This window comes from Ostrinia furnacalis, unplaced genomic scaffold (assembly GCF_004193835.3).
Source record: "Ostrinia furnacalis isolate ACB-3 unplaced genomic scaffold, ASM419383v2 OfSCF4102, whole genome shotgun sequence".
NCBI classification, from domain to species: Eukaryota; Metazoa; Arthropoda; class Insecta; order Lepidoptera; family Crambidae; genus Ostrinia; species Ostrinia furnacalis.
Window position 1 is genome coordinate 644,940 of NW_021134341.1, and position 22,572 is coordinate 667,511.

General features: G+C 40.3%; 1 protein-coding gene across 4 annotated transcripts; it reads left to right on the forward strand.

Annotated features, from left to right (window-relative positions):
• Window positions 1–226: 226 nt before the first annotated feature.
• Usp10 (ubiquitin specific protease 10) lies at window positions 227–22,490 on the forward strand. Of its 4 annotated transcripts, XM_028312750.1 has the most exons (13): window positions 230–482; window positions 595–614; window positions 2,261–2,390; window positions 3,528–3,754; window positions 5,020–6,889; window positions 7,872–8,067; window positions 8,732–8,975; window positions 9,693–9,803; window positions 10,272–10,463; window positions 12,116–12,323; window positions 12,827–12,965; window positions 15,872–16,007; window positions 17,210–22,490. In XM_028312750.1, the coding sequence occupies exons 4-12, from the start codon at window positions 3,611–3,613 to the stop codon at window positions 16,002–16,004; spliced, it is 3,237 nt and encodes a 1,078-aa protein (XP_028168551.1). In that variant the 5' UTR covers window positions 230–482; window positions 595–614; window positions 2,261–2,390; window positions 3,528–3,610; the 3' UTR covers window positions 16,005–16,007; window positions 17,210–22,490. The 4 variants fall into 4 exon arrangements, with proteins under 4 accessions (XP_028168549.1, XP_028168548.1, XP_028168550.1 ...); XM_028312748.1 differs by lacking the exons at window positions 595–614; window positions 15,872–16,007 and adding an exon at window positions 15,010–15,145 and having other exon boundaries at window positions 227–482; XM_028312747.1 differs by lacking the exon at window positions 595–614 and having other exon boundaries at window positions 228–482.
• Window positions 22,491–22,572: the final 82 nt, after the last annotated feature.

A 22,572-nucleotide genomic window follows, 5' to 3' on the forward strand; every position in this document is an offset into this window, starting at 1 on the left:
TAATGAATTTGAAAAAGTTTTCGGCATTGTTTTCGGAAGTAAGACACTTTACAAAAGTAAAGTACCACGCATTTGTGAGGAATTAAGACCACGCACGCTCATCAAAAGCAAAAAACTTGTAGAAAAAACACCACGGAACTACATAAATCACTGTGATTTTTACCATCAATACTTTACGTTCATTGATATTCTCTGTGGCACTTTACTGACGTACTTCCTTTCAAATGTCAAATTTCGTTGAATTTTGTCTATGGTTTTTAGACTATGGCCGAAATCGCGCAATGCTATTGGTTGAAAAATAGACAATTATAAATGGCGGGTCAGTTGTCATATCCTGTTATGTATGGGGTGAGTGCATGGCCTCTACGTTGATCCTGTTTCAAGATTTTTATTTTACAACGCCGCTGTGGTATTTATGTAAAGTTTACGGCGTTAATATTCGTGATGGTGTTCTCTAAAAGGCCATGGATTTGATGAAAACGGTAAGAGACTTATATTTGCAGTGTAATCTTTTAACAAATTTGTTTGGCTTTTGTTTCTTGTTTTGGTGATATTGAAACTGGCCATTTCATTAGAAAAAATATCTCTTTCCAGAAATTGTGTGCTCGTGAGAGGTAAGTTATTATAGTTTCAATAAATACACGGTGTCCAGTTTCGGGTTTGCACAATACGAATCCCCAATATGTTGATTTGTCAATACTTCGATGGCACCCGGCAACTGAGCGTTGTTACGCCATCTTATAGTCCTCCAAATGTTCCGCATATTTCGGAGTTTTATGTAGAAATTCATAAGATTTATCAAGCTGGACGTACTTAATGTGATTAAGAAATCAGTGGGATTGTTTATAAATATGATAAAATTTTGGTATGTTAATTTTACTTTTACTGTTCTAAGACCTATGACCACATGTGCCAAGTAGTATTTGTTGTTGTTATTCGGCGGCGTAAGTGTTATTGCATAATAAGTCCTGCACGGTAGATAGTTTTTACACGAATTAGAATGTATTTATTGTAATAAACATCTGTAAGATAATAAGGTGACTGGTAAATCTCGAAGATAACCTAAAACTTCGAATTGACAAGTTCCTTGGTCCAACGTTCAAACGAAGTGTCACTTGTGTCCATTTTGCAGCATATTTCAAGGTTATTTTGTGATAGAAATCTATCCCAGAAATTAATCAAGCTGATGCAATGATTATTGTTTGTGAAAGATATAGCATGAATTTATTGCAGACAGGTAATTATTACTCCATATTGGGACTTACTATCACTTTTGCAATGTGCACATAATCTTGATCAATGTAACTTTTACTCTACAATCCTGTTTCTTATATTTTATACATTTATAGCGTGTACATCAGGGATGTCAGTCTTACTTATGTTTCAAGTTCCTAATATTTATTGGTTACCGTCACTGCTTCTGACAAATCTTACTTGAATAATACTATTTTCATAAAATTGTAAACAAGGTTTGCCACTCTCAATATTATAAATAAGAAACAGTTACAAAGGTAAACCAGCGTAATGCAAGTTAAAAATTATCCTTTAGATTAAACTATTCTAAAAGTATGACAACTCAAATATGCTGCCGATATAGGTAGTCTGTCTATATGTGATCGTTAACCTATTTGAAAAGATCTGTTACTTTATTCTGAAGCATTTTCCGCAACACAAATGACACAAAATTATCTATCAACTTTATGTATTCTCATTTCTATTTGTACTATGATTTCAAAATTCTTTTTGTATGTGTGCATGCATGCAGTTTGTAACATGTTCATTATTTATGTTAAAATATTTATGAAAGTAATTTATCAAGTTTCATTATTATTTATTATAATTATTTTTTGTCAGTTCAGTTGCATTTAGTTTGTATATTTTACCACTTTTAGTTCACATTATTTTTTCTTAATTACCATTAGAAAATAAGTATCTAATGTAGTAAATAGTAAATCATCATATTAAATTTTTGAGTCATAAGCTAATCTGAAAATAAATTAGGAAAATACCATTATTGCAAAATTTTATCCCTATTCAAAATAATTTAAACAATTTAAAACACTGAATGATGTGATAATTAATAACAGTGTTGATACAGTTAACCTTTATTATACTTTATTTAAACGATGAGTTTGTTTGAAAGGCCTTCAACTTGCGATTACTTTGTGTGTGAACTATTACAATGTGTGGTGGTTAGATTCCGCATGCCGTGGGGATTGTAGCTTTAAATACACTACTAAATGTGAGTGGCGTGTTTCAGGAATATGAGTTCCTAGACTTGTCAGATGTGAAAGAAGCGGAGCTCTGTAGTCTGCAGTGTGCACTGTTCGAGCGGAATCCAGACACGCCGGCATCAACTGCGTCAGTTGGTTGGGCCGAATCTGCTTTAGGTATGTTTATTTAAAAATATATTTCAATGTAAGATCGCTATCTCCTTGTAAATTATGTGAATCTCATTGTTCTTTGTTTACGTCTGCCTCTGAATAATTAAAATTCATCACAGGACTGATAAGATTTGTTTATTGTTAATAATGATCTCATTACTAGTAAATGTTAATGAAACTCATTATAATTGATAAATTTTCCCTTCATCGTTCTGTAATGTCTCAATGTCGGCCGTTTGGTGTAGTGCTTCGAAACGGACTACTATTCCGGAGGTAGCGGGTTCGATTCCCGCACAGTACAAACATTTGTGTGCATGAACACATTTGTTTGTATTGGACTGGGTGTTTTCTATGTATAATAAGTACGCATTTACAAAAAAAATATATTTAAGTATGTTTATATCCGATGTCTAGTACCCATAGTACAAGCTTTGCTTAGTTTGGGACTAGAAGCGCAGTGTAAAATGTCCAAGGATATTTATTATTGGGAGGTGCCTGGATGCGAGCGGTGCAAGACCGGTCTTTGTGGAAATACTTGGGGCAGGCCTTTGTTCAGCAGTGGACGTCTTTCAGCTGAAACGAACGATTTATTATTATTCCTTTATTCATTTTTCTTTCTTATTTTTAATTTTTTCTTTTTACAATGTTATTATCAAAAAATAAAAATACATTATAAAAACAAAAATCTTAAAAATAGTTAACCCGCTGGCAGCAGAGCAGGGCCCAAGCTACCGGTGGTCAGGGTCACAGCCTGAGGAACCTCCGGACAATGCGTGCCGTGCTGAGGATCACCGCCTTTTGAATCTGACCCTTGAGCCAACCATCTAGCAAGAGCTTCTTTAGATGTTGTTCGAAGCTCTTCGCTATTAGCCCGTTTGCCGAGACAACTATCGGGACAATGATCGTCGAGTCAACATCCCACATTATTATTATGTTTGTACGCTTTGGAGCTCACGGGTCAAAAGTGGCCCGGTCCTTTATAAGGCTTGCGTGGGGATACAGATCCAACACGTAGAGGCCGTTTTATTATTATTATTGTTACGTTTCTTTATTTTTACTCGAAGTCCCTATGGTCTTCGGTTTTAACCATAACTCACTGGCTTATTATTTGTTAAATCGCTGATATATTTGTCATCAAAACAGACATCTCATCGTGTTCATCGAGTACCGCTGGGCCGCCGACAGTGTCGAGCAGCCTGGATAGCCTGTCGGGCGGCGAGTGCGAGATGGCGCCCCATTCGCCAGTGAGGGGCGCGGGCGCGGGCCCGCCGCACGCGCCGCCGCCGCCGTACGTGGCGCCGCCGCCCGCCTACCCGCCGCCGCATCACCACCAGTGGCCGGTCGCGCCGCCTAATGTCTACGTCAGCCAGGTGAGTAGCGTGGAAAAAAATCACGTTTTTTTTTAATCAAAAAGTCATGTTGTTTTTAATAAAAAAATCGTGTTTTTTTATTTTTATTTATATTTTGATTTATTTGACTTTTATTACATTTTTACCCGACTACGGCAAAGCCAAAGGAGGGTTATGATTTTGACAGGCTATGTATGTATGTATGTATGTTCATCTGTTCCCTCGTAACTTCTAAACTACTTATCAGAATTTGACAAATGACATACCATTAGAAGCGTCTTAACTGTCCGCTGGTTATAGGCTATATGGGGTTTCACAAAATCTAATGTGGCGCCCTCTAGCGGACAAAACATACAGAGTAAAAAAATAAAGTTAAGATAAATATGCCGTGTTTGATATCATTTGAAAGGGCTTTACTTGTACATTATGAAAATATATATATTACTAGCATTTGCTCGTGACTTTACCTGTATTCATGGGCTGATTGCATATAATTCACATCTTTTCGTTCATTGCTTCGCATATTATGCGCCACAAATACACTTTAACACCAAAATGGTACAAATAATAAATAAAAAGTAAAAAAAACTAAAACCCAACTACGACAAAAAACGACGCTAAAAAAGTATAAAACAAGATTTTCAGAATACTGAACTGAACAAAGTTGCTAATGTAGTTGCATAGTAATTTTCATGTTTGGAAAGGCGTAGTCACACGTTACATATACCTACCGTAGCACTTTGTCTTTCATGCTAAAATTATGTAAGATGGTTTGTCATATTTTTACTGAAACAATAAAAAAAAACTTTTGTCAAAAACAGCTCATCTTCAATGGTGTCCGTTTCCATCGAATATCTTATTACAAGTATCAATTTTATTTTTTTCGCAAAAAAAAAATCTATGGAAAAATATTGTTTTACCAGTTTTCCATACAAAACGGTAATTTCATACTTGAACACCTAAATTAACATTGTTTTCGAACATTATAGTTGATTAAAGCCCAGAACAGACGGTGAAACGCAACTGCAACTGCTAGTTACTTTTAAGTTGCATCTAAGTTTCTGCCATTGCGTCATTTGAGAGACCACACATGACGCGACCAGTTTGAAACTTTCAGTTTCATTCATAAGAATCATCAGAAAGTTGCAGTTGCGATTCACCGTCTGTTCTGGGCCTAATATGCACTACCGGCGTTGCATTAATTCCATTTTCGGATATTGATTTAAATCAGTGATTTTTATTTAAAAAATCATGCAATAAAAATCGGTAATAATGCAACCCTGCAGGTGACGGCCAACGTCAACGTGCACGGCTACATGGGCCAGTACTACCAGCCTCAGCCGCAGTACGCGCCGCCGCCGCAGGTCGACAGACCGCCAAGGAACCCGCGCCGCGACCGCCGCGGGAAGCGCGCGCCCTCCCCGCCCCCGCCGCAGCCCCCGCCGTACTACGTCCAGTATCCGCAGTACTATCCCGCCGCCCAGGCCCAAGGAGCTCCGCTGTACCATCTCCCGATGTACCAACCGCTTGTATATGGAGCTTATCCATACCCGCCTTATTATGCCGACTATCCTATGCCGGTCGAAGGCGACGCTGGCGATAAAGGACCGGAGGAATACCCACAAGAAGTGGTGATGGAACAAGAGGCTGTTGATGCGTACTACGCCAGTGCACACTACGCCGGGCCGCCGTACGGGCCGCCGGTGGAAGGAGGCGTGGAGTACATGCCACCGATATACCTCCCGCCGCCGCAGCATCCGCCGCCGGTGCCCATGCCGCAGCCGCAACCTCCCCATCAGTCCACGCCGCACCAGTTCAATGTTCACGCCAAAAACTTCGTGCAAGGCCAGGGACAGAAAACTTTCACTCCCCCAGAAAAGAGCCAAGAACAAAAAACCTCTCCGGTCACAGCCACAGCTTCGGCGACCACATCTGTGTCCGCCGCTTCCGTGGTCGAAGCGCTGCCGGTTAAAGATCTCAAAATCACCGGCAAGGGCCCCGGCAGCCCGAAACACACCGAGCGCCCCGTCGATAATACTCAAGCGAAACCCGCGATGTCGCCCAGCGAGAAGTCGCCCCCGGCGATTAAACCGGAAACCTCAAAACCCGCCTGGATAGCCAACGAGAATAAGGCCCCCGAAGCCGCGAGTAGCAATCAAGCTCAGACCGTAACTAAATCGTTCCCTCCCACCGCGTCGGCTAATAATCAAGCGTCCGCTCCCCCCAAAGTGACTCCGTCGGTCGGCAAGCCCACGAAAGGTCCGGCCGCTCCTTTCTCCGGTGGCAAACAGACGCCAAAACCTCTGGTGCCCCAGAGCATTGTTCCGGTGCAACAGGCCGCGTCGACGCCCAAGGCTCCCTTCGGCAACCGACAGAAGCGCGACGGCCCGCCGAACCGCTCGCCGTCCAACGAGACCGCCGAAAGCACCGAAAGGTCGACGGCCCCCGAGCAGCATATAAAGAGGGAGCCTCCGCTGCCGCCCAGCAAGGCCCCGGTGCCGATTTCGATCACGTTGCACTGCCAGGGTCAGCCTGTGATCGTGACGAACAAGTCTCCATTCGCTCACTCGCGGAAGGCCGCCGCCGCGGCGCCTGAGCCCCCGCCGGTTCCACAACCGCCACCGCCGGCGCCCACAGCGTCTGATTTCCCACCGCCACCGACTCCGAGAAACCGTGGGGAACCGATTCCGCCCCCAGTGGTCCAGCCTCAGCCTCAACCAGCTCCAGGCAAATCGTGGGCCAGTCTTTTTTCTAACAAGACGTCGGTAGCCGCTCCAGCGCCGGTCCCGGCTCCCGCTCCGGTCGAGGAGCCGGCCAGTCCGACCACTACAACGCCGCCGGCGGCTCCTAACGTTCAGAAACCTGTGGCTAAAGTGTCCCCTTTTGACGCGTCGCCGCTTCAGGCGGCCGTTGTAGACAAGAGCTCGCCCACACCGCGGCCGGTGACCACTGCCGCGCCGACGATCTCATACTCTGAGAAGACGTCAGTGAACGCTGTGAGCAACGTCACCAGCGCGACTACGGCCACCAAACCGGCAGCGTCCGGCCCTTCCACGCCTGAAGCACGCGAAGTCCCGATCCAGAAGGAACCCACACCGACGGCGCCGGTCCAACCGTCGCCTTTCAGCGATGACCCCAACTCCTACAGGATGGGAGGTAAATATTATTCACACACTTGATTTGCTAATTTTCTGAATCGTTTGACTTTCAACTTTTTCCATGAAGGTTGAATTATAATCGTAATAATGCCATAAATTGGAATAGTTTAATATCATTGAATTATCTTAGTCTGGTTTGTTATTGTTCCTTCTTAGCTCGTGACATATTTCTTTGTTTTTTTTTGTACACGATAAACCTAGTTGGCAATACGCCAGTCCTGTAGTTCCTGGCACCGATTCTGGAACGCGACATCTATAGTTAAATCTAACACTAGGAATGTCACTCAAAAATTTATTTTCATAGAAAAAAATTTTAAAGCTGATGTTTTTGCAGACAATTGCTTTTCTAATTATATCACTAAAATATCTCGAAAGGACATTGACATGATTTTGTTGGCCGCGAAATTTTTGCCTACGCGCTTCTCGCGATCACAAAAAGAAAGAAATCAAATAGATTAATTTCTTTCTTGTCAGATTGACTATTGATATTTTATTATGAGTTTCATATCATACTTTCATTCACTATTCTCTGCCCCTTTTATAACTTAATTTGTGACAACAAGAGGATGTTACTCCTTGTCCCATCCTATTTAAATTAATTGAAATTGATTCTGTGGTTGAGTCATGTCATTTTGTTTCAAACAGACGGCTACTTCGCCCCTATAAGTTTAATAATCACAGTATGCATTTGCCATGATGTTCAATCAACATTGATATCGTAGCTACTAATTTTCTATTAAAAAAAACTAACGCCCGTATTCATAAACGATGCTTGCGTGAAGCAGCAAATCGAACGCACAGCGTCGAATAAAGCTCTGTGATTGGTTCGTCTTTGTGAGTCTCGTTCGTCTCTGTGTTATTGGTGTGTCACGCTGTGCGTCCAGGCGCGATGAGACACCTCAATGTTTGTGAATAAGGGCGTTATCCATGTTCAAAATAAAAACTATTGTATACTCAAACTTACCAACTTTCTATTCCAGAGTTCCTATCAAAATACCAGCTGGACAACCGGCCGGTATCGCTCCTGCCTCGTGGCCTGACCAACCGCTCCAACTACTGCTACGTCAATGCGATCCTGCAAGCGTTGGTGGCCTGCCCACCATTCTATAATATGCTGAAGCAGCTGCCGTATCAGACGAGACGGGGCAAGTCGAGCACGCCGGTCATTGATTCTATGTAAGTACTAGAAATAATAGCCGTTATTTTATAAATTACCATACTGAAAAAAAAAACACCTTTTAAATTGAAAAGTGTACTTTGACTATGTGATAGATAGCCTTTAAATAATTATTGTAAAAAACAGCCAATTCTGTTCAACGGTTTTCAATTGATATGTTTACCAGCGAATAGTACTATTTTTTAATGATACAGTCTTTGGAGTATCAATAGTTGAATATTATATTATTAGGCACAATCAAGTTTCTTGGAGCTTAATTTAAGTCTATGTATTTTAACAAGTGTCATTATTTGAAAGAAAGAAAGAAAAGTCGACTACTGCTACTTATGTGCTCTAAACTTAACTTTCGCCCGTATACACAAACATTACTATGAGGTCTCACGGTGCGCGTGGACGCACTGGGTCACACACGAACTATTTTGTGTTCGATTTGCTGCTTCTAAAGCCTGGTCCGTGAGCGCGTAATTATGTTGCTGTCGCGCTCGCACACACACTGCGGGCGCCCGTCGCACAGTCGCGACAGCAATATAATTACGCGCGAGCGATAAGGATGGGTAGCTTGAGGTCATTGGACAAAATTCTACGTGCTCACGGACCAGGCTTTAGCAAGCATCGTTTGTGAATAAGAGCATTTGTTTTTTACCCAAATCATTTCTTTGACAGGGTGGAACTCTGCTACGAGTTTAGCGCCAACGCGGGCGCTCCGCCCGCTCGAAGCCGCGGCCGGGGCGAAGCCGGCCCTGGCAGCGGCCCTGCCGTCCCCGCCGGGCCCCCGCTAGAAGGGGGCGCAGGCCTACGCGTGTTGCGGGCGCTCCGCCCCTTCCCCGGCTCGCAAGAGGGCCGGCAGGAAGACGCCGAGGAGTTCTTGGGGTGCTTGCTGAATTCCCTCAACGATGAGATGCTTGAGGTATGGATTTTGTTTTATCATCAATTATTTTCTTAGTTCATTAATTAGTCTCCGCTGTAGGAACTCGACCCTCTAATTTACCAGTCTTATTAATATCATTATCCGTTCATTTATTTACTTTCCACTGAGAATACTAGAGCATGATCCTCTCTAATTTACCATCATATGGAAAGTAATCGCATTAAAAAAAAAATTGCCTACACTTTCATGCTGGTGAGGCCAGATGTTCGCAAACTTGTCTCTTAGTAAGGTTGCTTTGTATTGTGACCATTTTAAACCATTTAATCATTTTCATTATCATGACACATAGATGGTTGCTTGGTACGACGGTAAACAGCAGATTCATCTGCTAAGTCTTTAAGCTATCGTTTTTAAAATAAAAGCGATAGAAATATCATACTTTAATTTCTCTTATATTTCAACTGAAATACATAATATGTATGAACATAGTTCTACTAGAATATTTTAACATCAAATACATAACTTTATCATTGTGTCACAACAAAGAACTCGTTTTTATTCTCATTTTACTTTTTATCATATCAATTTAAATAACAAACACATACTTTACAATGATGGTACATTATTTTTCGTCTCTGAAATATTCACAATGTGAATAAAACATGTGGACAATACTTGCTGAGTGAATTTACATTCGTAGTATTGCAAAACGTATTAATAGTTTGAAATTCTGAAAGTCTGATTGGTTTTTTACAGCTGATGAAACTGGTTGAGCCAGAGGAGCCTAAAGATGCGAACGGACAACAAAATGGCGTCGTCCCACAGGAACCGCCGCCGGAAGAAGACGATGATGACGACGAATGGAAGGTAATTACTTTGATCTCATTCGATTGGTGCATTTTTTATCGGTTGTTTACGAGTGGCAAACAAAATGCAAATCTATTTCATGTTCGGGATGCAAAAAAAAACTAACGTGGTGCAGCATATTTCAGTGTGTAATATGCTAGTGTTGTTCGCTAACACGTTATCAGTGTGCCAGGTGGCCTGTGTCTAGTGGTAAACAAAAGTGCTTCATTACTTCTCAGCACCAGCCTACATTTTGTCTAGAAGAGGTAGTAGGGCCAGCTATAGGTACTTGGGATAGTCAGCGTCAAATAGTTATGTTCGCAACCTCTTAGTTACAATTTGAATAAGGTTGTGTTACCAACTTTTTGACCACTTTGGGTGTCACGAACTATTTGACGCTGGCTGGAATGCATGCCTTGGAAAAGGTCTATGTAAGTACTGATTAAATTATTTGATTATTATCAACTAACCCAACTACATTCCTCCCAGGTGATGGGTCCCCGCAACCGTGGAGCCGTAGAACGTCGCTGGGCCGCGCGTCGCACGCCCGTGGCCGACATCTTCCGCGGCCGCACGCGCCTGCGCCTGCACCGCGCCCGCGCGCCCCGCCCCCCGCCGCACGCGCCGCATCTTGTTACCGACGCGGTGCAGCCGTTCTTTACATTGCAGCTGGATATTGAGGTAAGTGATACGCTGGAAGTCTTGCATATGGAACAATGAAACAAAAGAGCGTCGCACGCGCCTGCGTCTACACCGCGCTCGCTGTTGCGTCATTCTTTACGTTGCAGCTGGATATTGAGGTAAGAGATACGCTGGAAATCTTGACACGCCTCCCACGTGTTTAGATATACGACACAAGTGTTCATGGAACAATAAAACAAAAGAGCATCGCACGCGTCGCATTTCGTCACTGGACATTGAGGTAAGAGAGGGATACATGACGTCACACGAGTAGTCATAGAATGATACAACAAAACAAAAGAGCGTTGCACGCGCCTGCGTTTACACCGCGCTCGCGCGCCCCGCCCCCCACCGCACGCGCCGCATCTTGTCACTGATGCGGTGCAGCCGTTCTTCACGCTGCAGCTGGATATTGAGGTAAGAGATTCACTTGAGATATTCAATAGGATACGAAAAAATATTCGCGTTTCTGGAACGATACAATGAAACAAAAGAGCATCGCACGCGCCGCAATTCGTCACCGACACCGTGCAGCCCTTCACGAGCAGCTGGAAATGAAGATAAGAGATACATGACGTCACATCACTCGAGTGGTCATCATGGAATGATACAACAAAACAAAAGAGCGTCGCACGCGCCTGCATTTACACCGCGCTCGCTGCTGCGCCGTTCTTTACGTTGCTGCATGCATGACGTCACACGCGCGACGCAGGCGCTCTTTTGTTTCATTGTGAATGATACAATGAAACAAAAGAGCGTCACACGCCCGTGGCCGACATCTTCCGCGGCCGCACGCGCCTGCGCCTGCACCGCGCCCGCGCGCCCCGCCCCCCGCCGCACGCGCCGCATCTTGTCACTGATGCGGTGCAGCCGTTCTTCACGCTGCAGCTGGATATTGAGGTAAGAGATATATGACGTCACACGAGAAAGTACAACAAAACAAAAGAGCGTCGCACGCGCCTGCGTCTACACCGCGCTCGCTGCTGCGTCATTCTTTACGTTGCAGCTGGATATTGAGGTAAGAGATACGCTGGAAGTCTTGACACGCTCTCACGTGTCTAGATATAGGACACGAACGTTCATGGAACAATGAAACAAAAGAGCATCGCACGCGCCGCATTTCGTCACCGACGCCGTGGAGCCCTTTTCACGCTGCAGCTGGATATTGAGGTAATGACGTCACACGAGTGGTCATGGAATCATACAACAATACGACAGAGCGTCGCACGCGCCTGTCTGCACCGCGCCCGCCGCTGCGCTTTTCTTATGTTGCTGCTGGATATTGAGGTAAGAGAAACGCTGGAACTAGCTTAATACGCTCCCGTGTATCTCTAGATACAGGTCATGGCATAACACAAGCGTTCATAGAGCGATACAATTATGAAACAAAAGAGCGACGCACGCGCATGCGTTGCGAGAAACGTCTATGTAAAATCCTTTTTGAAACTAGGATCAAAAAGGAAAAGAAAAAGTAGGAACTCCAGGACTGCAAAATACATACAGATTTATTTCACAATGATGGTACTTATTTTTCGTCTCCGAAATACACACAGTGTATAAATCATGTGGACAATCTTAACTGAGCGAATTTAACTCCCCTTATTCTACAATCCCAACCCAAGATCAAACTTAAAATATTCCTTTATTTTCAGCGCGCGAACAGCGTAAAAGACGCCTTAGAACTTCTAGCCAACAAGGATACATTGGAAGGAGTACCAGACGCCTGGCAGCAGCTGTCTTTGGAACAGCTACCTGTGGTCCTACTGCTGCATCTGAAGTGCTTCCAGTTGGATGCTGAAGGACACACAGCTAAAATCGTGAAGAATATCGACTATCCTGTGGATCTGAAGATTGACCCCCGTGAGTGTAACAATCATCTTTTTAGCTATCAGTCCATTAGAATGTATTTTTACTGCTGAACTAAAGGAGCGCCACTGAGGTTGTTCCTAAACGACGTTTGATTAGACGTAGTTTTTATTCGAAAAGCCCAGCTAGCTTTTCTTGGGCTTATGAGATATCGACCGACCAAAGCTTGCTGCTACATGAAGTAAATAATATTTTGAAAAGAGTAAATTTTAATATCTTAGATATCTTCACCTCTTATTATGTAGAAAGATTAAGGTGAGATGCAGTCTCGATTCCAAGTTATAATATAATATTAAAACTCCATTAGTTAACTATCCCTGCAGCTAGATAATTTGTATGAAATTATTAAAATCAACAATGATGCTCTCTATTTTTCGTCTCCGAAAATGATAAAAACAAATCATTTGCATGTGGACAACACTATCTGAGTTACCGCTCACTCCCACCTTTCCAACCCCTACAATTCGTTCACCGACTCACATCGTTCATTCTTGCAGGGATCATGACGTCAAAAGTGAAGTACACTCGTATCCAGCGGATATACAAGCTGTTTGCGGTGGTGTACCACGAGGGAGTGGAGGCGGTCAAAGGACACTACCTCACCGACACCTATCACGACCAAGTCGGATGGATTAGGTGAGTACTTTATTATTGTGCTTAGTTTGTGATACCTATTCTCTATCAAACTATACCTATTCCTTCAATTATTACTACCTCATTGTATATTCTAGAAAAGTATTTTTTTTATGACATTTTAGGTTTTAAATTGTGTGGATTCTAATTAATTTTAATACATTTTTTTTTTTCAATATTTTCCTTGTGGCTAATCCACCTTCACAGGTTTTGTAAAAAAAAATCATTACTATTTTGAATTCTTAATGGTTTCAACAAAACTGTTGATAAAGCCGACCCCGCGTAACGGGATAGGACGAGGCAGAAGAATAATGTTTTCCAACAAATTACTGCTGTGTCAAGTTCAAAAAATTTTACAGTCTTGAGCTTATTTTAATTTTAAAACTAAAAACAAAAGAAACTTGAAACTCCTTTACTATGATGCCAAATTATTTTTCGTCTCCGAAAGTTCACTTGTGGACAACCTCAACTGAGTATCCTATACTAAGTTGATAGAGTCCAAGCACCCCCAACTACCCTCTAATTCTCCACCTACCCGCAGGTATGACGACTCGATGGTGACGCAGATGGCCTATCACAATGATGTCAATTTTTTTATTTTTCGTCTCTGAACGTTCACTTGTGGACAATATCAACTGAGTATCATTTGATACTAACGCCCGTATTCACAAACGATGCTTGCTTAATTGAAGCCGAAAATCGAACGCACAGCGTTGAATAGAGCTCTGTGATTGGTTCGTGTATCGCTCTGTGCGTCCACGATAATAATGTTTGTGAATATAAGCACGGTAATACTATCTATACAGTATTCCAACTCGCTCATATTTTTGAAATAAATGTCAACTGCCGCGCGGTACGTCACCCTATGACAACATGCGATAGGGCTGCCCACCTTCAGACCCTATTTTCACTACATCTGCCTACTAAGAATTTTTATCTAGTTTTGTGAATGTAATTTTTTATTTTATTTTGACAAACAAAATACACAATGAAATAGGACAAAAATGCATAATTGTCTTGTCATTAGTAAATTTAACTAAAAAAATATATTTGTGTTAAGATTTAGTGACAAATCTTATAAATTTGCGACCGTAAAATGTATGCGCCTCGACTGAGGCGTACAAAATGCTTGATTTATTATACAGGGTGTTAGGTAAATGGGTTTATAAGCAGACACTGGCCCATGTTAACGTGTGCATATAAATGGTATGGTGAAGTCAGAAAATTGATATCAGCATTTTAATAATTTTAATTTTCATATAAATCTGATTTTATAAATTTTATTTTGTATGAAAATTTAAAAAAATATGATATCACTGACTACACCAACCATACCATTTACGTACAATGTTAACATGGGCTAGTGTCGGCTTATAAGCCCATTTACCTAACACCCTGTATAAATAGTTACTAGTAATTATTTTTATAAAAAAAACACTTACTGTTTACAAAACAATACATCGTCAGTTTATTACTGTGGCACATTCGCGACACCCCCGACTTTTGCATGTCGAGCGCATACCGAGATTTGAATTTCGAAGGAAAGCTCGCGTTTCGTCCGTTTATATGAAGTTACAATACTGTATGATAGTATTACCGTGATATAAGCGTAAGTTTCGTGCGAGTCTAAGCGTCCTCAACTATTGTCTAACCCAGCGGTTCCCAAACTTATTTTGTCTACTGCCCACTTTGAGAATAAATTCTTTTTAGCGCCCCCATTTGTAGTCGAGTGTCGAGTGCTCAATCGGTGTCTAAGAGTCCTAGAAAATGACGCCTCCCAAGCCTCTACACAACGTCCCGATTTTTTTTTCTGGGTCTCTTACTGCCCCCCATTTAAGCCTGCAGCGCCCACAAGGGGGCGTTATCGCCCACTTTGGGAAAGACTGGTCTAACCCCTATCAATATCCTCAGATCAGGTCACAATGATGCCAAATTATTTTTCGTCTCCGAACGTTCACTTGTGGACAACCTCAACTGAGTATCCCTCCTCCACTATACCTCCTCCCTCACACCACGACTATTGTCTAACCCCTGCTTTCATTCCCAGGTATGACGACTCGACTGTGACGCAAGTGGGCGAAGGCGCGGTGCTGAAGCCGAAGCCGCCGCGCATGCCGTATCTTCTGATGTACCGGCGCAGCGACACGCTACCACACCGCGCGCCCGTCAAGCCCGAGTGAGACGTGAGTGGATCTATCCTATTGTTTTTTTTTCTTTCCGAAACAGCGTGTCTCAAACGCGACGCGACATAAGTATTTACAACTTACCACTAGTTACAAAAAAAAGGTATCAGACTAAGAGCTAGTGAACGCCAGACCTACGTCATTTTATAAAAGCTGAAAGTTTGTCAGCGTATGCTCCCAATATAGGATAGAATTTTTGCGACCATGGTTGTAGCAACACGGCCGAAACGTTACTAAGCTACATTATCAACTTCAACTAAGTACCAAAGTTAGTAGTGTAGTCAGACTACAAAGTCACATCGTGTTGAGTGTCTATGACTCATACGAATGTCACGCATGAAAAAAAGAAAATATGTTTGTAATAAAAGAAGTCTACTACTAAACAAAATCTCTCCCACAGATTTCCAAGTGGATATGAATATAATAAAATATTTCGCTTGCAGATGTGTAAACTCGGGAGCGGCGCGGGCGCAGTGCAGGCTAGCGGCGCCCGGCGCAGGCGCCCGCGGCGCTAGTGTCGCGACCGCGGACAGACATTGACGAGTGAGTTCTATATTACGCATCGGTAANTTAAAAATCTAAAACTTGAAACTCCTTTACTATGATGCCAAATTATTTTTCGTCTCCGAACGTTCACTTGTGGACAACATCAACTGAGTATCCCTCCTCAACTATACCTCCTCCCTCACACCACGACTATTGTCTAACCCCTGCTTTTATTCCCAGGTATGACGACTCGACGGTGACGCAAGTGGGCGAGGGCGCGGTGCTAAAGCCGAAGCCGCCGCGCATGCCGTATCTTCTGATGTACCGGCGCAGCGACACGCTACCACACCGCGCGCCCGTCAAGCCCGAGTGAGACGTGAGTGGTACATTCTACTACTTGTTGACATTCTAATACTTTTTTTAAATAAACAACTTGAACTGCCTAAAGGCCTATTCAGACCTAAGCGGTATTCGCTACCGTCTACCTATGTACCTCTACCCACAGCGGCAGCGAATATCGCTCAGGTCGCTCTAGCCGCGATACTTGATACTTAATACCTGAGCGAAACCCGCGCGGTATGTACCTCTACCCACAGCGGCAGCGAATATCGCTCAGGTTTGAATAGGCCTTAAGGCGGGACTCGAATCCACGACCTTCCGCTTGCCGGGCGACTGCTCTTCCAACTGAGCTACTTAGACACTGATTTTAATACTTTCGGAAACTGCAACAGGTCTCCAAAAGTGAAATAGACTATTTGACACCATCCTCAAATAATTCGAAATCACAACTTTTCTAAAAAGACACTTCATTCTGGTCCTAAAAACTTAATTAATTTTAAATTACCTGTAAATTACGATTTTAGGTCGCATTGTAATTGAAAAAAGGAGTTTGAGTTGACAAAATAGTGACGTCACTTGCTTGTAGTGCCATACAAAATCTATGGGAGAGTTTCGTTTTGACAGTTTTAAAAAGTACGTCAATTGATCAACAATCAACATGTCTTTAGTCAGGCGGCGGTGGGATTCGAACCCTCGTTCCTCGGATCTCGAGTCGGCCAGTCCGACTCATTCACCGTTCGGCTATTGTGTCTATGTCTATCCTATTGTTTTTTTTTCTTTCTGAAACAGCGTGTCTCAAACGCAACGCGACAAAAGTATTTACAATTTACCACTAGTACAAAAAAGGTATAGTTTCAACACGATGTGACTTTGTAGTCTGACTACACTACTAACTTTGGTACTTACTTGAAGGGGATAATGTAGCTTAGTAACGTTTCGGCCGTGTTGCTAGTTTGCTACAGCTATGGTCACAAACAGTTTGACGGCCGCAGCACCGTCTATTCGGGCGGGCTTGTATATCTTTGGCCAGACTCACCTATTATAAGAACCCTCAGAATCATAGTCATACAGTATTCAATTACTCACCACAGCTACAATGGATTACGCCGGTCTATGACTCGTACGAATGTCACGCATAAAAAAAGAAAATATTTTTGTAATTAAAAGTCTACTGCTAAACAAAATCTCTCCCACAGATTTCCAAGTGGATATGAATATAATAAAATATTTCGCTTGCAGATGCGTAAACTCGGGAGCGGCGCGGGCGCAGCGCAGGCTAACGGCGCCCGGCGCAGGCGCCCGCGGCGCTAGTGTCGCGACCGCGGACAGACATTGACGAGTGAGTTCTATATTACGTATCGGTAAAATAATCGGCCCATACAAACACGTACATCTATATTTATTACGCGAGAATCACGCAAACAGAAATATTACCGTCGGAATGCCAAAATATACGCCAACGCAGAATTGAAATATTTATTTTTGAAAATTTTGGATGTGAAATGTCGTGCGCAGCTGGATTGACACGAGATGGTAGCTCCGCATTTGTTGAAGTGTTTGTGAATTGACTGGTGTGTGTGAAGACTGTGTAAATATGAACTAACGTGTGCCTCTGAGGACTATCCAGTGCAAAAAACGAACTAATGTAAGTGTACATTTTAAAAAAAAGTGCTTTCTGGAGCAATGTAAAAAAATAATGGTGGTTGTTAGTCTGTACTTTTTATCTCATCACTGTTATACTTTCAGTTTTAGTTGCATTTGTTTTTTTGTTTTTAACTACACTATCTCAGAAATTATGTATTATACTGTGTACATTGAAGCATTGCATATTTTAGGTTAAATGTTTACTTGTAAATTAATAAATGTCAGTTATAAAGTACAAAATTAACACATTTTGTTTACTAGGCTATCTAGGACGTTGTCCATTCGGCTTGTCGTCGATACTAAATTTCAGAGCTTTTTCAATGGAGCAAAAGCAAAAATTTTACAAGATTTTGCTATTGCTGCTTTGGAGAATTAGGGGACAATAGCCCTAAAGGTTGCTTTTATGTATCAGTTTATCGAAATAATATTGTAAATATAAACTAGTTTAAAAAACGAGTTGGAGCTTGTTTTCTCAATTATACTGTTGTTTAATTTTGCAAACATCAATTGATAATCTAATTGTAGATTTTGTATGGTTTGACATCATGTTTTATGCATGAGATACAACTCCATCTGCGCAGCTCCAACTCATGTTAGTTGTTAGTTAAATATTTAGAAAGTCTAATGGACAATATGGAATTATGGTGTTATAAATTATAAAAAAATGTAAAAAAAACATGGTAGTCGTATATAAACATTCAAAATACGTATTCTTTCTTAGTGGTTCTGTTAATGATCACGTTAGTATTGGTGTATAGTCACAATAAATGTGAATTTTCTCAAGTGAATACAATATGTATTCTGCATGAAATTACATTTCTGTGTATCTATAATTGTGAGGAAGATTATGTATATTGATTGAAATATTTCGTCCTAGAAATAATTGATAATGTAATTTAGGGACCGTACAGATTGTAGGCTGAGACATCACGAAAGAAAAATGGAATTGTTATGATTATTCTGTACAGTTGTGATTTCACTGTGTATTTAGTTCAATGCGCATGTTATGGCAATTGATTGAAACATAGATTTCACACTGCTATACATAGACTTGATTGTATACGGAAATATATTTATGGCTTCAAAGTACAAAAGCGATATGACGGGGACCATGTAAAATGTCGAATTTTCGATTGTAAAATCGATGTTGCAATTCGCATTGTGGCAACACTGGCCAGTGTTGTATGTTCACGTCGAAGCTAAATACAAAGTGGGCTCGCGCGGTCTTTAGTGAGTGTCAGCCTCGCGATAGTGTTTCAAAGAATCGGTGCTCGGACGGACTAAACAAGGCAAGCGGTGACTTGTTACATGTGATATGGACGGTGATAACATCGACGGATCGTTGGTAGTCTGTATAATATTGTTATAACGGATGTAAGTGTTAAATATAAATAGATTATTCTATCGTCTCGCAGTTACTAAGTTACGTGGGGAATGTCTGTTTTTAATATTATTCAAAATCGACTCGATATCTACGTTTCTTTTTCATTTGTCCGAGAATACGAATTAAATATTAGCTGAACTGTTGGGTATACAAAATTTTACTATGTAATTTATTATCTATATTGTAAAGCGGATTGGTTTAGTGGTTTGAGCTAGTGCGAAGATCATCTTCTAACCATTTGATCTCACGGTAAAGTTGTTGTCTAAAACGCGTGATATTTGGGTGTAAATATCCTTCCTTGAGTGATGAAGGCAATACATCATGCCTTATTTAGTGTTTGAATGATAATATTTTGCTATTACAAAATTGACCAAAAAGTATGGATATCATTTAAAATTGCTACTAAATTAGAGCTTTTCTACTTAAGGTGTTTAAAAAATGCCGATACATTGTTAGGATAAATGATATCTTAACCAGTTTGGTGTGTGTCCAAATGTATGAAGAATATTTTAGTCTTAAAATTAGTCAATTTAACTATTATGATAATGAAACGAAATAGATTTAGTTTTGTATGATAATTTCTGATACAAATTTATTTACTAACTTGCTAAGCTTTTTATATGTATAACTTGGTTGTTAATTCTATTTGGATTGAGGGTAGGTCATAGCATAGAGTAATTACGTGATGAAAACAGGCAATAACTATTGTAATTCATGTTTGCTATACACTTCCTCTTAGTACCTTGACAGGGAACATAAAGACGTAAGAAAGTCAACGAATCTTTAAGAAAATTAATCTGTTAATATAAAAACNGTAAAAATACAGGAATATGTATGTTATTGTTAAATCTGCAGTATTTGAAGGAACTCACATTTTTATATTATTAGGAATATAGTGTTGATCCCAAACATATTATTTAAAAATCCTGCCTTGTAGCTGTATATTGATTTTGATTGAATAAAATCAATACAATAATTCACACAGCACTGATGAAAAACAGGTGCATAGGAATAACCAGGGTTTGTAAATTAAGAGTCCTGTGTTTTGGTCAAAATCTTGACATCCAAGCTATGGCTTTGGGCTACAGAATTCAACATACCATGCACAATCTATAAAGTAAAACCTATACATATATAATTTATTTAACGCCATCTATTTACTGATTGTTCCAAGTCAGAACAAATCGTATTTACAAGGCGTACGGTCTCGTAGCTGCACAAAACTAGTAATCTACAACCACAAGGTCATTGCAGTCTCAAAATAGGTTTGCACGAACTAGCCTCTTGTTTTTGTGTGTACTACACTCGAAACCTAGTAAGGTCAGAGTCCAAATACGGATAAAAACCGCTTGAGACAGACAGATCAAAAACGAATGAACTCCATTCGGTTGCTTTGTAATTTCATAAAGTTAAATGGACAGTTTGCACTTGAAGGTGGGGTGTAGTCCACAGAAAATGTTGTGTGAAAGACTGAACGCAGGGTCTCCAAGCATCTGCCATTGTAGAAGGAGCACAGTAGCGAGTAAGGTTTTATCGTAACTGCCTTTTTTTAGTTAAGTGTCTTATGTTGCGTATTTATTGAAATAGTTAATAGTCTATGTTTGTAACGAACCTCTTGTGATTGTCGATCTGAGTAGAAATTGTAAAAACGTGTTTTAATCTGAGCGGGACTCTGTAGTTAACCAGTCATATTTTTGTATTTACAAAGCCTTATTTCGAATATTGTGACGTCTACAGTTATGTTTAGTGTCTAAGATATTACCGTGAGGTATCAAATGAGCGTCCGTTTACAGTCAGCGTCAAATCGCTTGTGACACCCAAAGTAGCTAAAAAGCTCGCGACACGTCTGTTACATTGGAATAAGATTATGTTGTCAAATTTTTGGTCATTTTGGGTGTCGCGAACTATTTGACGCTGACTATCAACATCTGCGGTTGATTACACTTCTACTCTGATTCACAATCTGTTAGAATTAATGTTTCTACTAGCTAACTCAGGCATTTATAACTATGTATTGAATGATCCTTTCGCAGTTGGCTGTGACATAGCTATTAGGACATCTACTGTTATAAATGACAGCTAGCACTGATATTTAAACACTTGACTTTAAAATAATAAATGTGAATCTTATAACATGTATATTCACTATAATTTATATAGAATTACTTGTCGTCCCGAAAAAAAAATCATTCAATCATTGATTTTTCATCTGATCAACTCATTATTTAGTATAAATTATTTCTGTGTAGATTATAAAATTGTTACATTATGTACATTAGTTTAAAGAGTTTATCATTAGTGAACGTTCCTGATAATAGTTTTTAAATAACTGATCAAAATATTAGCGAGTGAAATCGAAATATCGTTTAGTTTTTATTTAGAGAAAGTGCAGCTTCCTAGGTTCACTATTGACGCTACGTGCCAACACGATCGCTTACAATTCTTATGATCACATAGGTGTTTTATTAATAAGTATCTGAATGCATTGAATGAGAGAATTTTAACATTATGTTTACAATGATTGTTTGCCGCGTCACCGTAAGATTTTACTAATTTGCAGTATAACAGTGTCATCAACAGCTTTTTAAACTACTGCTTACGGAATTATTTGATGTGAGAGCTTATCTTTTAGGTAATATTAATTACTAAGGAGTTTGTAATGTTAAAATGTATTTTTAATAAAACATAGAAATTAATAATTGCTCTCTTAGCACAATCGTCCGTGTTACAGTCTCAAGGGTGACCGAGATGCCAATGTTATGCATTTCATCTCATCTTTTTTACAATATTTTTCATTTTAATACAGCTCAGGCAAACATTTTGCATGTATCAAAAACAATGAATGACAAGTTTTTGAATGATTTAATACCGAATTTTTATATGAACAATATAACTAACAACTCAACCATCTAGTCCCCATCAAATTCCTTTGGTGCAATTATTTACTGATTTATTATCGAATATTTTAGACGTTACCTTAACAGACGTGAATTTATACGAAATGGCTCTTTATTGCTTTTAAAAATGTGCAATAGACTATAAAAATATGCATAGTTATACAAATGGGATAACAAAACTAAACGAAACACGTTGGCGGTCTATCTACTTAGGTTCTAGAGAGGTATGTAATATGCATAACATTAATTTTATTATTATTTTTATATGAGAGGTTCATTATTTAAGTTACAGTTAATTTTAGTGATAAGATCCAAGGCTGTATTACCTAGGAGTGTTTTTTCCCCAATGGAACACAACTGGATTTGTATTTTTTGTTTGAAAATATTTTATTTGAAATATTGTGTAAAAAATACTCCGGTTGGCCGTAATAGATAATGCTTCGAACGAAATATAAAAAGACAAAAAAATCATCATTACATACAGTGGCAATACCTATTACGATCAACGCTATAAGTTGTTATGTGCATATGTGTGTATGACTAATTATAAAAATAATCCTTTATTTTGGTAACAAATTGGTGTTATGAAAATTTTGTGAATAAAATATGGTGTCATTCAGAAAGTTTAATGTTTTATTGAATACAGTTCAGTCTTCATAATATTATAAATTAACACA